The 16,247-nt window shown below is 30.7% G+C and overlaps 1 protein-coding gene across 2 annotated transcripts in view; it reads left to right on the forward strand.

Annotated features, from left to right (window-relative positions):
- hiw (MYC binding protein highwire) overlaps positions 1-16,247 on the forward strand; it is a 256,065-nt gene that overhangs the window by 11,133 nt on the left and 228,685 nt on the right. For both annotated transcript variants that reach the window (XM_085813060.1, XM_085813059.1), the window contains exons 5-7: positions 10,202-10,407; positions 13,524-13,659; positions 13,787-13,893. In XM_085813060.1, coding sequence (XP_085669186.1) covers positions 10,202-10,407; positions 13,524-13,659; positions 13,787-13,893 — 449 coding nt within the window. The remainder of the gene's footprint in view (positions 1-10,201; positions 10,408-13,523; positions 13,660-13,786; positions 13,894-16,247) is intronic.

Below are 16,247 nucleotides of genomic sequence, written 5' to 3' on the forward strand. Positions count from 1 at the left end.
AATGAGCAATTATGATCTAAAGGGTATCAAAATTTACAAAAAAAAAAGCTTAATATTTATTTGTTTACTTTATTAAACATTTTTTTCAACGCGCGCATGCGTAAAGCATACATTATGCATAGCCGAAATTAGAAAATTGCAACCAGAAAACTATTTGATTTGTATTCGTGATATTTATAATGACCATGAATTTGATTTAAATCATATCAAAGACGAAGTACATCGAGATGAAATACTACATTTAATAAGGAATTATAAGCCGAATAAAATAAAAACATCTGCCCTGAAGATAACGATAGTGTTGACAGATCAACTTCCAGTTCATTGCGTGCCGCCACATTCCCCCTCCCCCCCGCGCAGAGACGGTTAGATAAACAAAGGATATGCCTTTATCCATTTTTTGGAGTAATTCCACTTTTTGTTTGATGGACATCGAAACATACTTTCGTTTTCGTAGATCCTTTGGGAGCTCCAGCATCGGAAATTCTATTTGACATAATCGAAAGTTCAAGCTTACTTTTATAAAATTGCTCTTACAGTCTACAAAAAAAAATAAGCCGGATCCAATTCGAAGATTAAGGAACAACGCAATCATCAACATTAACTGAAATAGACAATTAGATAATTTTATCTTATACCGTCCGTTATACATTAAACGCGCAGTGAAAACGTATTCTGCGCTTGTGCACACGCAAATGCGCAGTCGTAAAGGTCTTACACGCACGCTTAAACGCATATGCGCATGCGTCAACGCGGCGCATGCGCAGAAAGTTTTTAGCTTTGAGGTCCGGATTATAGATCATTCCAGATTATGGGTGTCCGAATTAACGACTTTTGACTGTATTAATATGAGTGGAAAAATAAATTATATTTATTATTAGGTGCCAAACGAATACAATTAATATGGCTTATTATTATTTATTTTCTATATTTTGAACTGAAATTTCGTCATTAAATCTTGTAATATAGTTTAGTTCTGCATAGTTTTTTTTTCTCTCATTGTAAACTAATTCTGTAAATTGAACTGTCATTTAAAATTTAAAAAAAAAGTTAATCGTTTTCCATGGTTGAGGTTAATGCTCATTTTCTTAATAAATATTGAATTGCTCATATTTTAAATTACAAGTCTAATTTTTCTTTTAAGGTTATGGAGTTGTGTATAATATAATTAGATATTTCCTTATTTTTTCCTTAAAATGTGCTTGAAAAGTGCTTATAGGTGCTTATTTTTTTAACTAAAATGTGGCTACGAACCCTGTGTAATGCGACATTTTCCGGAAAATTTTGATCGTGATTTTAGCTAATAAGCACTTAGAAACAATTTCGCTGCTAAAGTGCAGAATCGTCCACTTATTTGTTTGTCGCTTTTTACAAGAGTAAGAATAATTGGATTTTTGTCAATTTTCTTTGACTTTTTAAGTGAAAATAGGTCGATGTGTAAATAGATAAAGTCAAGAGTGTGCGCAATGCCATGTTTGTGCAATTCAAGGATGTTTTTTTAAGTGAAAATAGGTCGTGTACATGGATACCATGTATGTGCAATTCTTAAAAACGCGGCAAGCAGTTTGCGATTCTGCACTTTCTCCCAATTTCGCATCTAATCTTTGTCATGAATAAGCATTTTTGTTCCATAAAAGTTATAGTATAAGCGTAATTCGGCTAGCAGATTGTTGGAAAAAATGTTGAGTAAAAAAAAAAAAAAAAAAAAAAAAAAAACCATGCCTTTACTTTGTGAAAACAAAATGGCGTCCAAAGCAAAACTAGCAGGTTGCTGTAGCAGGGTTGGTCACCAAATGTTTGCCAAAAAATTGCCAAGTTACCATAATGTAAAGATTCACCAAAAGATTTTCAAATTATTGGTACTTCATCTGAAATATAATATGAATCCACCCATGGACACACATTCTTATTACTTGTGTAATCAACATCTGAGTAACTGTGTACGTTTAAGTTACAGGAACAAGAAGATATAAATATATGTTTAATCCTCAATACGTTTAATTTATATATATTATAATTTATATAATATATATAAATTATAATTTTAAACAGGAAGATATAAATATATGTTTAATCCTCAATACAAGGTTCAGTACAAGGTTCACACTTCTCTATTGTTTTTCCAGTTTCTGGTAAACCTTTCACACTTTGACTTTTACTAGTATTCTGTATATAATCAAAATTTACTTGGCAAAATCTTAGGTTTGCATTGTCTACTTTATTTAACTTTCCAGTTTCTGTACCATAATCAGCTTCCTTTTCATCTGCTGCTTCTGTAAGCAAATTCACGTGATCGAGTCCATCATATCATTTTGCGTAACGTAATCTATCCTACTTATTAAAATATATTTATATCTTCCTGTTTGAACGTATAAGATGGGGCCCTGCCATTTCTAACCTTGCTCTTGATAGTAAATTTCTTCTTAGATTTGGATTATGCAATACATTTTCTGACTCAGACCAATTTTAATTTATTTGGCTGCCTACTTTTATTGCAAATTTGACAGTACCTTTTCCTAGTACTCCACTGTCAAAATTTTGTACAGCTAGAGAGATATGTATATCTAGGGAGCTGGAGAGTACTTCCTCAAAGTTTGTCATTAAATTTTTGTTATTAGAGAAAGGAGTTCTAGCTGATGCATCTATGACCCAATTAAATTTATCTGCATTACCTCCTTTATCTAGTTGACATATAACTTTCTACTAACATTAACTCTTTATCTTTACACTGAGCCATTAAGTGTCAACTTTTATGACATAACAAGGCCCTATCTTCATATTCCCAACTTTTTTCTTAGAATTAGTTCAACTTGACTATTTTCCTCTGCATTTGTCTTAATAGCATTAAATATACTTACCTTGCCGTCTTCAAAATCCACCTTTATATGTAAGTCAACTTTCTTCCCTTACCAGCTCTTCAGCAATTTTTTCCAGTGTAAAATCCTCGTCCGTCCACCTATAAATCAACTGTCTTATCTCAGAGTATTCCTGGGGTAACCTCTGAATTGCCTGAAGCCCTTTAAAAATATTTGCTGTTTTCAGCTATGGTTCGCTTCTTTGCAGTCATTTTTATCCTCACGATGAATAGCCCAATTTCTTCATCCAGTGCATATCTAATGCTGAAGAGTTCATCCAGAAGCTGGATTATTCTTGCTTTTGTTTTGGTTCGAACTGCTTTTGTAGAACCTCCCATGTTTTTTTACCACTTGAACATTCTTATATCAATGGCCTGAACTCGGTTTTAATTCCACAATATAATGTACTGAAGGTTCTATTTTCTCTCAGTGTGAAATCCTGCTTATCACACCTTGTCACACTTTTATCCAATTCTTCTTCTTTAGCTTCTGTGAACAATTTCTGTCTTTTAACAGCATTGTGATATCGATTTTCCATCAGTCCCAGTTGTCTTGGTTCAACAGTTCTAACCCTTCTGGTAGTAATGACATCTTTAGTTATGCATGAGCACAACCTCTTGAACCAACTTCTAAAACACGTTAGCTTCTTTTTGTAGATAATGGCCCTATTCCCTTACATTCCTTCAATGCTAAGTGGAATTTCGCCCATAACCTGTTGTTGTTGGAGTGGTAACAAAAGCATACTTTGTGCCTTGCTTATCCATTTGAGTACTGAATTATTTGAATATTTTTATGTCCATGAGATGGATTTAATTTGTTGCTATATGGATTAATATGTAAAAGTAATGCATTTTATTTGGAATATACTTATATTGGTGATATAAATATATTTTTGAAACAGCATTTTAGTTACAAAATATAAATAAATATATAAATGAAACAAAATAGAAATATTTATACAGAACAAGAACCAACTTAAATTCAAATAAATTTGTACCATGTGGTATTTTTCAAAACATGTCGGTAAATGCAAAGGTACCTGGCATAGTTTGCATTCCCAAATGTCTTTTCTTAGTTTATGTTTATAACATACGTAACGCTGTTTTGTAGGGCGTTTCTTTAATTCTGTTGTCGGAATATTCCCCAGAAAATGTGCCCAATTTTTCACTTGCAAACGATGTGGTATTGTTAAATGATTTTGTATTGATTAGATTAAATTCAGATGACAAGTCAGACTTGTCCACCGTAACTTCGCCCAAGTAAGCAGATGATGAGTCTCATACATCAAATGTACCCAAAGGGTTCAATAAAAAGTAGAACTAATCTAAAATAAAACTAATATTTATTTCATAACTTAAATAATAATAATAAAAACCTAGGCTGCAACAGTAGAAAAACCAAAGAGGAAAAAAAAAAAAAAAAAAAAACCAGCGAATCTTATCACGTTCACAATTCTGGTGTACACAACATTGGCTAATCTGTCAATACTACTACATCGGCCAATCATCGGCAACCACAGCATGAGGAAAAACCAAAAACGGAACATAAAGGCAACAATGGCCCTCTTTTCTTGGTAGGACTAGAAGGGAATTGTCTACCGTGAGCTACTTACAGTTTGTCAGATGATTAATTCTCAACTGTACTGTGAATAACTAGAGAGATCACGTCAGGCAGTTGAATGAAAATGGCTCAAATTGAGTAATAGAAAAAATGTTGTCTTCCATCATCACAACATCCGACTACTGTCTAATGCTCAAGCTTGGTTGGGAAGTTATAATGGATCCACCGTATAGTCCAGATATAGTACCATCAGACTGTGACTTGTTCTGATCTCTGCAGAACTCTCTCAATGAAATTAGGCTTGTTTCAAAAGAGCCCTGTGAAAAAAACCACTTAACTCAGTTTTTCAACCAGAAACTACAGAAGTTCTTCAAAGATGGCATCTTGGCTCTACCCAAAAGATGGCGAAACATTGCCAATAATAATGCAGCATATTTGGTTTAAATAAATTCTTTTTCACGTTATAAATAAACCAATTGAATTATACTCCAAAAATGCCATAAACTTTTTCTCAGACCTAATAGGTATAAAATTCGTGATAAAGGACATGTATTATAGTAATATGTAGTGTATGGCTAACATATATTTGGCAGTTGTTTTAGAAATAAGATCATATAAAATTACACCCAAATATTAAATTTTGAAAATTTAACTAATTCATGAATTTATTATAATATTGTGTTATTTATTTTCTTGTTATACAAGTATCACTGCACTTGTAATGTACATTTTACTTTAGTAATAGTGATTTCAAAACGTCTTCTTATTCTATCTTTGAATAATTTGCTTGAAGTTCAAAAGGGAGGCTATCCTCAGTTCCCTTCTGGCCAAGAAGAAAACATTTTGAGTTTAGTGAATTTTGTGTGTTATATAAGCTTTATTTCCCCCTTTTTTATTCATATTGTAATAAATTATAAAATTACTGGGTTACAAGAAAGAAATCACTGGATTTCTTCAGAAATATGGCTCACCGATCGCCAAACGATAAAATTTCTAAATACTCGTAGTTCGATTCCAGGCAAATGGGCTGGCTGCTTGGGCATTTTCATTGTTTTTTCCCGTGTGTAATAAAGATACCAACCAGTTTGCTTTAGAAATCTCTTTGGGAGACTTTATAAATATATTGAAATGGATGCTTTGCTGTTAAGCACAGGAACATAAATAAATACACAATGCTAATGAAAATATCTGTCTTGTCTGATATGCAATATGGAAAAATTGTAGCCGGTAGCCAATTAGTTACTAAAATTCGAAATAGTATTCTGTTCTCGACATCTCTGGCTAATATATATATATGTTAGATATAACAAAATACAATGGCTGCTTTAACCCATTAGCCACTGGTGTTGTGTTGAAGCAACGGTCAAAATAAATGCGTATATAAATATAACTACCTAAGATATTTTATACCAGCAGATGATTTTGTGTAGGAAATATTATGAAGATTATTTCTGTAAAAAAATATTTGCCTTCAACAATCCTTTTGTTTATAATAATTAATCTCATACTTTAAGCAAAATTTCAACCGGGTATTTTTACTTAAAATATTTAACGAAAGAATCGCCGTCTTTATGAGTGATCTATTTTTATTCAAGGTCACCATTTATCAGAACATTACATCAGTCAGATGTTTATATTTGTGTTGGGAAGAAAGGGAAAACAGGTGTTGCGTTGACGCAACGTCAGCAGGAAACGGGTAGTCAATCTCCTTTTTAACTCATTCCTTTCGATCTTCTGTTTCATGTTCTGGTTGTTTAAAAATGCCTAGAACGACGTATCTTACATTAGAAGAAGCCCTTCAAAGAATTTTGATGAAGAAACAGATGATGATAATGTTAATAATGACCAGAATGAAACTGATATTGTTGTTGTTCCCCCAGAAATTGCAGAGGCTAGTGACGAAGAAGAAAGGAATAGCAATGTTTTAAATAATGATAATGATATTTTACCAAATGATACAGCTGTGGATGTTGAAATTCACGTAAAAAGTAAGTTTCAGCCTTGTAAAAGCAGTTATAGTCATACTAAAAAGTTTAAAAAGCAGAAGACTGAAATCTTGAAGTGGATAAAAAAAGGAACTATTAGTTATGTCTCAGAAAGAACATGAAGAAAGAGATAGAAGAGAAATTATAAAAGACAAAACACAAGGTAAAGCTAGTGCATGTATTTTCAATTTTCTTTTTGGTTTAGACATTTACTCTCTTCTTGTTGAACAGACAAATATATACGCTCAGGGAAAAAAATGCTCATAATTTATTGCATATGAAGTCTATATGAGAAGATTTATTGAAATATTATTGCTTTCAGGATATCATTCTTTACCTCAAGAAAAAATGTATTGGTCTTTTGATAAGCACATTTCTGTTCCTGTTGTATGAGAATTGATATCACGTTTGCAGTACAGGAATATGAAGCAGAATTTGCATTTGACAATACTGATAAATTATATGAGGTGAGACCGTATCTAAACTTACTAAATATCACCACTTTTTACTACTGGAAATATAAAGTCTGTTTTAGATTTCAGACGCGAGAATGCATTATTCTTTTTGCAAACTCCTATTGAGAGTGTAGAATTAGCCAGAAATATATCAGCAACAGAAAGACATAGTAAATTCAGCATTCAAAAACCATTGCATGGAGATGGTAGACATTTTATCGTTAAGTCCGTTGATAGCAAATGACTTTGTTGTAAAGAGTACCATAGCCAGACTGTTTATAGATGCAAAGTATGTAATGTAGCTTTACATCATGATTGTAATCAAGCTTTTCTTGCTTGAATCTTTCAAATGAAATAATCTGTATTTGTAAAAGAAATACAATGTATATTTTAATATTAAATTAATTACAAGTAAAGTGATTTGTAGATTTATAAAGGGTTATACAGCTAAAAAGTAATCCTGCGCTCCACTCAAAAGAAACATCACACAAGTACAATCCTACTCGCTAAACATTCGTAGTCTTATTCCGCTGACGTTGCACGAACGCAACACTCGCTTTTTCCACAGGTAAGAGCATTTTCTAAATTTTAAATGTAAATTTATGTTATAAATGCTTAATTTAATATTTGTTATTATTTTCATGAGAAAAGAAACATTCCTTGTAGTTTTGGCAGTTAATGGGTTAAGAAATGATTGCTGACCTCAAAATTAACTATTCTAGATTTTATGTTCTCCCTCCCCCTTAAATTCATCTGTTCTCCCAAATTTGAGATCTTTCCATATTACATAACCTAAAATTAATCACAGATTTGCTGTGCTTATGCATCATACTTAGTATAAATACTCTTTGCAGAACAATTACATCATTCCTTTTCCTAGCTTCCGCCATACAAACATCGCTGCTTTGCTTCTCAGTCTAAGATGCCTGCATTTTTCTTACCTTTGAAACCCAACGTACATAAAAATTATTATATTTAAATATGATTGGATAAATATCGTCTGCACCAAAAGTGAGCTGATGCGAATTATCATAGAATAAAATTGTGTTTAGAAATGGCCATGTCTGGAAGTTACTGGTTTTTGGATCTATCTCTCTATCTACGCAACTAAAATATTGCATGTATATATGTGAAATCTAATATGTACGTATTAAGTTTATGTGTAGTAATCTGCTTAGTTAGGAAATCAGGAAATTTGATTTACTATTTATTCCATATTCTAAAGTGTTAACAAAAATATTTGCTTGCATTTTCTGCTGCTTCTAAGAAATTTCTTCATCAGTACCATTTTGCTGTTAAGCACAGGAACTTAAATAAATACACATATATTAACTTTTATTGAACTAAGGAAAAATATCTATCTCTTCTGATGTGCAATATGCAAAAAATGTATCTGGTAGCCAATTAGTTACTAAAATTTGAAATAGTATTATGTTCTCATCATCTCTGGCTAATTTATATGTATATATAATATGTTAAATTTAATTGTGTATGTTAAATGTAATATGTATATATTAGTGAATTTGGTTTACTCTATTAGTGGCTGCTGAATACTTATTTATTCTATATCGTAAAGTGTTAGCAAAAATTGCATTCATTTTTTTTTATATGCATAAATACGGTTTTGAGACTATTAAAAATTTTTGCAATTTTAATTTTGAGCATTATGTTTCATTTCAGATTTAGATTCTTTAATTCAGTGTTGATTGATTAAAGATATATATAACTGCCAGTAATTGATTCACTGTTAAAAATTATGAAACATTCAGTGAAACAGGAAGAAAAGTCAACTCGGATTCTTATTCCCTTTTGAAGCAATTGTAATTCTTTGTGTAATTTTGTCTTGAATTCAGACAGAGTAGTTATCTTAAAATCTGAAGAGTAGTGGAAGAAATTGATGAGCAATAACAACAAAAAAAAAAAAAAAAAAAAAAAAACTTTAACACAGTCAGTTACATTGTATTTTGATCTTTCTCATTAGCAACAACACTAGAAAATACTTTGTTACTAAGCTTGAAAAGTCACCTAATGTTTTTACTAGTTTTACACCCTTTTGAAATGAGATAACTCCAAGAAATTTAAATGTAAATAAAATGCTATTAACTACTCATGAAAAAAAAATATTTTTACAAAAGTTTTAATAATTTTTCAATTATTATCTTTAATTTTTCAAAAATAAAATATCTAGTCATAAAATGATTATTTTAATTAAAAATTTTTTAGTTAATCAGTAAGAATTATTACACTTTAAAGAAATTTAATTTTGCTTCTGCAAATTTCCTTTTAAACATAATTAGGATTGCTCTGTAAATAATGTGGGATTATTAAGAAGGGGAGGGGAGTACTTAAATGAGTCAGCTATAGCAAATTCATTTCACTCTATTCACAAACCAGGTGCTTTCTTTTGTGTCTATTAATATTTTGCGTGCAAGCGATTGTTACATTGTGTATATTTTTATGGAATATCGGGACATTGAATGGCTGCACTTTTATTTTCTTTCTTTAATTGGAATCTCATTAGCTGGTAGATGTTATGTCATCTTTCTTTATTTAGATAATTAACTTATGTTTTTAGTTACTTATTCATCTTGATAATTACCCTATATTTTTAGATATTTTTCCAATTCTCACAAGAAACCAAAGTGAGGAAAGGGTTAATTGTATTCGTAATCTCTTATGGCAAACAACTTAGGTATATCTGCCTATAAAGTGAGTACCTTGCGGAGAACTTTTTGAAGGAAACTGGCTTACGTTTATGTTTATGTTACACATGGGGAAAACCAAGAGAATGCCCATGCAGTTAGCCCATTTGCCAGAATTCAAACCTAGGTCAAATAGCAACATTCAGCAGCTTTACCCTTTTGGCTGCTGGTAGACCTTAAGAGAAAAAGGTCAACTTTAAATCGCAGACGTTAGAAATAAAGTAACAGATGTTAAAATTTAGCAAGAAAGTGCTGTGAGGTTGTGTTGCTAGTGGGAAAGTAATACATTTGTGCACTATTGATGATATTTTCTTTTATGAAGATTAATTTCTTTTCATGTTCATGCTATTTTTATGACTAATAATAATATTTAAGTTGTTTAGTTACTTGAAATGCTATGTTGGAAGTTTTTGCTAAAATATATAATTTTTAATATTGGTTTTAATGAATTATTTAACAGAAAAATTGTATGTGAAAAATTATAATTTTTATTTCTCTGAAGTTTTTCTTAAAATATTTCATGTTTATATAAAAAAAAGTTTGTGTATGTATGTAAAGAAAAAGAGTATAGTAAACCATTATGTTAACTATTAATTTTTAATATAAATTCTTCTAATTTTTTCTTCTGTTGATTTTTATTTTAGATGCCTTATTTGATTTGCTATTAGACATATCTTCATCACCATCCATATTGGACCAAGCACACAGTAGTTATACTTGCAATCTTACTTCTTTTGCTTGTGCTTGCCTTCTTAGTCTAGTAATTGCAAGAGGTGATACTGGCAAATTGCTTAGTGCAGCTTCTGCAATGCTTATGAGCTCTCAAGCTCTTGCTTCTGAAGAAATTCCAGTAAGTGATTGATTTTTGATAACATAACATCTGAGTTTGCATTCCCCAAAATATTTCTGATCTTATAAGTTTTACATATATATATATTAAAAAAAGGGTTTTAAATATTTGTTACTTTACTATTTCATGGACTGTGAAACTCTCACAAAGCAACATGACTGAGCACCAATTATGGATAAGCATGATGTAACAACACATTTATAATATCTAGGTTTTCATTTGACCAGAGATCAGTTAATTCTCGATAAATTACCTTTTGTATTTATGGACAAGGATATATATTACATTAATTTACAGTATTTTTTCTTTCATTTTGAAAAACAACATAAAAAAAGTATTAAAATTTGGGGCCTATCTTTTACAGAATAACAAGTAGTGGATTATTTTCAAAGTTATAGGATTATAGCATAAAAAAGTGTGTATTAATGGGCTCATTATGGTCAGTTGAATAAAGTTGGCAAAACTGTATTAGATTGGACCAAATTACCTGCAGGAAGTTTGTATTCATCGCATTTCAAACAGAGCTTCAATTAAGATCAGAGGATCTAGACATCAGTTCCTTCACAGTTCAGCTAGAACAATTGGTGCAATTATGGAGGGATCTCTGCCAACTGTCATGGTCAGCATAATACTTAAGTGCCATATTATTATTATTTTTATTTTAAAATTGTGCAGTTATATAACTGTAGAATATGTATTGTTATTTATTTTTTAGTTACAGGAGATCTGAATTATTGTATTCTTTACTTATGAATTGGCTTTTAGGTTTGCTATGAAGAAAACTTGTAATTAAATAATTTTGTAAATAATTTAAGAACTAGTTTTTTTATGTATTGGGGGGGGCTTGTGTAAATAGTTTGCTAATGCTAGTGCCTAATAATATTTTTTATACCGGGTTATTGATAATTCCTTCCGGAGTTACAGACAGCTATAATAAAAAAGCTAAGATGAATGCAGAAAAAAAAAAAAAAAAAAAAAAAAAAAAAAAAAAAAAAAAGAACATTTCACTAAATGCAGAAACAATTCAAGTTTTATTTATAGCCCTTACAGATATTTTATGCATGAACCCTTTGTTGTCACATGGCATGCATCAATGCTATATTCCAGTTCTTGTTTCATCTCTATTTAACACGGTATTATCAACAGTATTGACAGCATGTGTGATCCTTTCATGCAGTTCTGCTAAATCACATGGTAGAAGGATATACCAAAGTCTTTTACATAGCTCCCACAAGCAAAAGTCAGACAGTGTTAATTCCGGTGAGCATGGGGGCCATTGCAAAAGAAGTACGTCATCTTCGGAAGCTCACCCAATCTAATGGTGAGGTAATTAACTCAGTCTAATGGTGAGGTAAGATATTCACACGCATCCTGCGGAAAATGGCGGGGGGAGCTGCTTGTTAGAAAACAAAGTCATTATCCTTATGTTCATGTAACTGTGGCATTAACCACAATTGTAGCATATCCATGTACACTACACTGGTAACAGTTCGCTCCATTAAAAAAAAAAAAAAAAAAAAAAAGGCCTGTAATCGCAGCAGGAGGAGATAGCACAGATAACTTTTGGGGAATCACAACACCCCAAATGTGTAAGTTGTGGTGATTTACCTTCTGGACAAGTGAAAGGTGGATTCGTCACTGTAAGCCATTTTCTGCAGCAGTGAATCATCAGCATGCACATCAACTCAAAAGTTTATTGTGGAAGACAAAAAGTTTATCAGCAGTACATTTTTAAATTTGAAGGTGGCAATTAATACAAGCACGTTAAAAGCGTTAATTCTATAAAATAATTACTGCACCTCTGTGGGTTAGGTTTTTTTTATTCTTATTTATTGGCAGGTAAAAAAATTCAAACTTTTGCTCACATACAGTTCTTTTCTGCTGAATGAAAATAAGCTTAACTAAATAATTATACATACAGGCTGTAATTTAAAGATCACATTGAATCACATCATTAAGAAACTAGCAAATAAAAATTTAATAACTGTTACTGGAAAGTTATTAATAATCATAGAGCGTTAAATTTGTGAGCTACCAATTAGAATATATTTTTATTCATCAGTGGCATTACTTTTTAAATTTAAGGCCTGTTTGTGTTTATTTTTGGCTTTAGCATTAGAAATTTAATATTTATTCATATTTATTTTTAACTCAAAAGAGACATTAGGCCTAAAGCCTGTATTTTGAATTTGTTTTATTATCTCTTTTGTTTTTGTAAAACTTGAGCGAATTTTTGATTAACAAACTTAATCATTTCAAAGTGAGCAGTGACAATACTGTATGGGGGGGGGGAACACTTTTATCTCCAATACTTCAGACTATTTTTCAGAAATTCTAAAGATATGTTACTTTTAAATATTTTGTGATTTCGCTGTAGAATTGAATTTTTATATGGTCTAAGTGCCACGAATGTGATATTTAATAATAACGTAAATACACAAAATGTTAATAAAAAGGCAGAAAAATGTTTTGTAAAGCCATCTTAGTAAGAAAACTGAACAATAATATGATGAACTAAGAAAAGATAGAAAATTGTATGCCAAAACATAAAGCTACATTAAAAATTCTAAATGTATACTGCTATGCTGCTTTTAAAATTTTTGTAATTTTGTTTTTGAATTGCATGTGGCGTAACTGTGAAGAAAATAATGTTTAATAGTAAAGCTAAAAAAAAAAAAAAATTAGTAGGCGTGAGTGTAACAGCAGATTGATGTACTGCGATTGCAGTGAGAGTGTAAAAAACTTTAACAAGCCCTTTTGAGTGACTGTTAAAATCTGAAACCTTTCAGATTACCTATTTTGTAAAACATTAATGAATTTTTAAATGTATTTTTGATTAAATTTGATAGTTTGCCAAACTATCAAATACAACACACACACCACAAAAAGAAAGTGCCAAAAACTGCATTGAAATTGAAATACAGGAAGTGTTATTTCAAAAAATTATTCTCATCCTTTGTGGAAACAAGAAAAATATAAAAAATACTGATAATTATATACTGAATTATTTCTGAATCAAAATTATTTATTTGTTTATTTATTTTTAAACACACATGTGTAAGATGATAACAATATGTGCAGTAAATGTAATGGTATTTGAATTTTTATGATTTCAGACTCCTGGTATAATGTCATCCCTTCAAAGAAGTGTACATGCTGTTTTGTTTGGTAAAACTATCGGTCCTGATTGGCTTAGCCATGGTTTTCCAAACAGTGCTTTGTGTGGTTCATTTTTTGTACAGATTCCTAAAAGTATTTAATCAGATATTCTTTTATCTTTATCAAATATTTTAAATTTATGTGCCTATATATCATATATAATTTATATGTATTGTCATATTTAATATACATTTTTTTTTTTTTTTTTAAATTTGTGCAGCCAAATACAGGCAAGGTTCACCTATTACTAGTGATGGAAAGTATTTGTATATTTTTTCTGGAGGATCAATTTATAAAGTTGGCTCGGGCTTTGGTGGTACTATCAAGGTATTTTCTTTTATTTTTTTATAATTTATTTATTTATTATCACAATTTATATGACTAAATTTAGAATTTTGCATTTCAGTACTATAACATATTTCACGTGTAAATATGATTTGATTTGGAAATATTTCTATATGCACTATGTAATTAAATGTGAAGGTATCATAAATGAATAATTTGTGATACATTTATTATTATTATTTGAATTCTATCAAATATAATGGTAGTGATTAAACTTATAGACATGTTTGCCAAGAAATAAATGTATTTTTAATTCTAAAAATTCATAAATAGTTATAATTTAATGTTGGCATTTTTTAAATGCTTTAATTATCTATCAAAATAATTCATTATTAAGTTAATAATAATGGAATTTAGTTTTCTGTTATGCTAATTTGAATAATAGCACTTAATAATTTTGCATATTTTGCTTTTATTCTTTTTGAACAATAAATTTATTTCTTCAAAACTTGTAAATAAAATAATAGGAATTATACCTGTATATGTCATTTAATATTAAGATAATATGTTGTTTCTTACTGTGGTATTTGTATATTTATTTATATGTACTATTACATTATTACTGTTATTGCCATTAACACAGAGAATGGCAATGATATTGCTGTTTTTTTCATTCAGCCAGCAGTGAGGTAACACTGAGGAGAATGAACAGAGGTCTACTTTGTTCCATCTTCTTAATTTTGTTTTGAATTGAGACAATGGTGCAGCCAATGTAGATGTGTAGGAATGGCAAAAAAGCGACCTCCTAGAGACAATTAGTTTAAAAAATATGAAAGTGTAGAGATAATTTGAGAAAAGAAAATTTGGCTTTGTTTTTGAATTGTGATTTGATTTTGTTTGGTTTAGTTTTATTGCCCATAAGACCGAAAATGTTCGAAAGAGAAGGAGATAGTGATATGTAGAGTGTATTATTTTTATGATCTAAAGGTCGACATCGCCGCATATTACGATTGTGATCATTGGAAGATGATGATTCATTATACCTGGTAACGAAACTTGACATTGACAGTTGTGGCGTAAGTGCCAATGAAACCAGTGGCCAAAATTTCTGGTTTGATCCAAAAGGCCAAACAGCCAAATGTTGTGCCTTTTAAAGAGCCTATGGTGACAAAACAAATAAATAAATAAAAGATTAAATTATTAATTAAAATTAATAATTTTTAAATAAATTTTAATAAATATAATTGAAATGACTACATTTATTTTTAAACTTTGATATTGTTGGTCCCTAGGGACCAATGCCAACCAAACAAAGTTCGCTATCGATTCCCAGGAACTAGCACTGCACTTAATGTGTTAATAGATATGTTTTCTTGTAAATGTAGTTTTTTTGATTATATTTGTTTGATATAATGCATTTTTGTTATTATCTGTTAATGAAATAAAAGTTAGGATATTCAAACTGTTTTTAAAACTATCAATTTGAAAATTTTTGAAAGGTACTGTACATGTATTATCAGTTCATCGGGTATATATCTAGCATATTCAGAAAGTAAATTCTATTTATCTGCAAAGAAAAAACACATTTTTTTTATCACCACAATGTTTTGAACTATTGGGCCATATAAAAAGTCTCTGTGTTTTTTGGGTACATTTTTGAACAAAAATTGTCTTTATTGAAAATCAATTTTGATCAAGTACATATTGACCATTACTATCTGTGACTTTTTGCCATTTCATAATTCCATTGGTTTAGAACTTCTATGGTTTTATTGTCGAAAAACTTGTCCAAGTGATTTTCAGTGGCGCTTTGGTCAGCCAATTTTTTACCATCAAGAGAGACTGGAATAGACTGAAACAAATGGTAGTTAGATGGTGCAAGGTCGAGCTGTATGGCGAGCGTATCAGAACTTCTCAACCAATCTCTGTCAATTTTTTTTAAGTCATCAAAGATGTGAGTGTTCGAGCATTGTCATGTTGGAACACAACTCTCTTTCTGTTAGCCAATTCTGGTCGCTATTTCTCGACTGCTTCATTCAAACAGTCAAGTTACGCACTGTACAGAGCAGCATTTCACTGATAGTAATTCAGTCAATCAAATTTCTTTGCATTAATTCATGTGGCACTCAAACATCGAGCTTTTTTTTGTAGCCTGCTCTTTTCAAATAATTCCAAACTGTCATGTGGTTGATGTTTAGTGCCTCCGCTGTTTCTGACAGCTTGCGTGCCGGTCTTGTTCCACCAGTTGCAAAATTTCATCAACTTTTTCAGTGACTGTCCAACCAGAATAAGGTGCATCTTTGACATCGAAATTTCCAGAATGAAATCGAGCAAACCACCCCGGGGTCCTTCATTCACTCACAAGCATTCTCACCGTACACTACACAAATTTTTCA

The sequence above is a fragment of the Stegodyphus dumicola genome, chromosome 3 (genome assembly GCF_044657685.1).
Source record: "Stegodyphus dumicola isolate Sdum_Otavi_A_Nest chromosome 3, ASM4465768v1".
Taxonomy (NCBI): Eukaryota; Metazoa; Arthropoda; class Arachnida; order Araneae; family Eresidae; genus Stegodyphus; species Stegodyphus dumicola.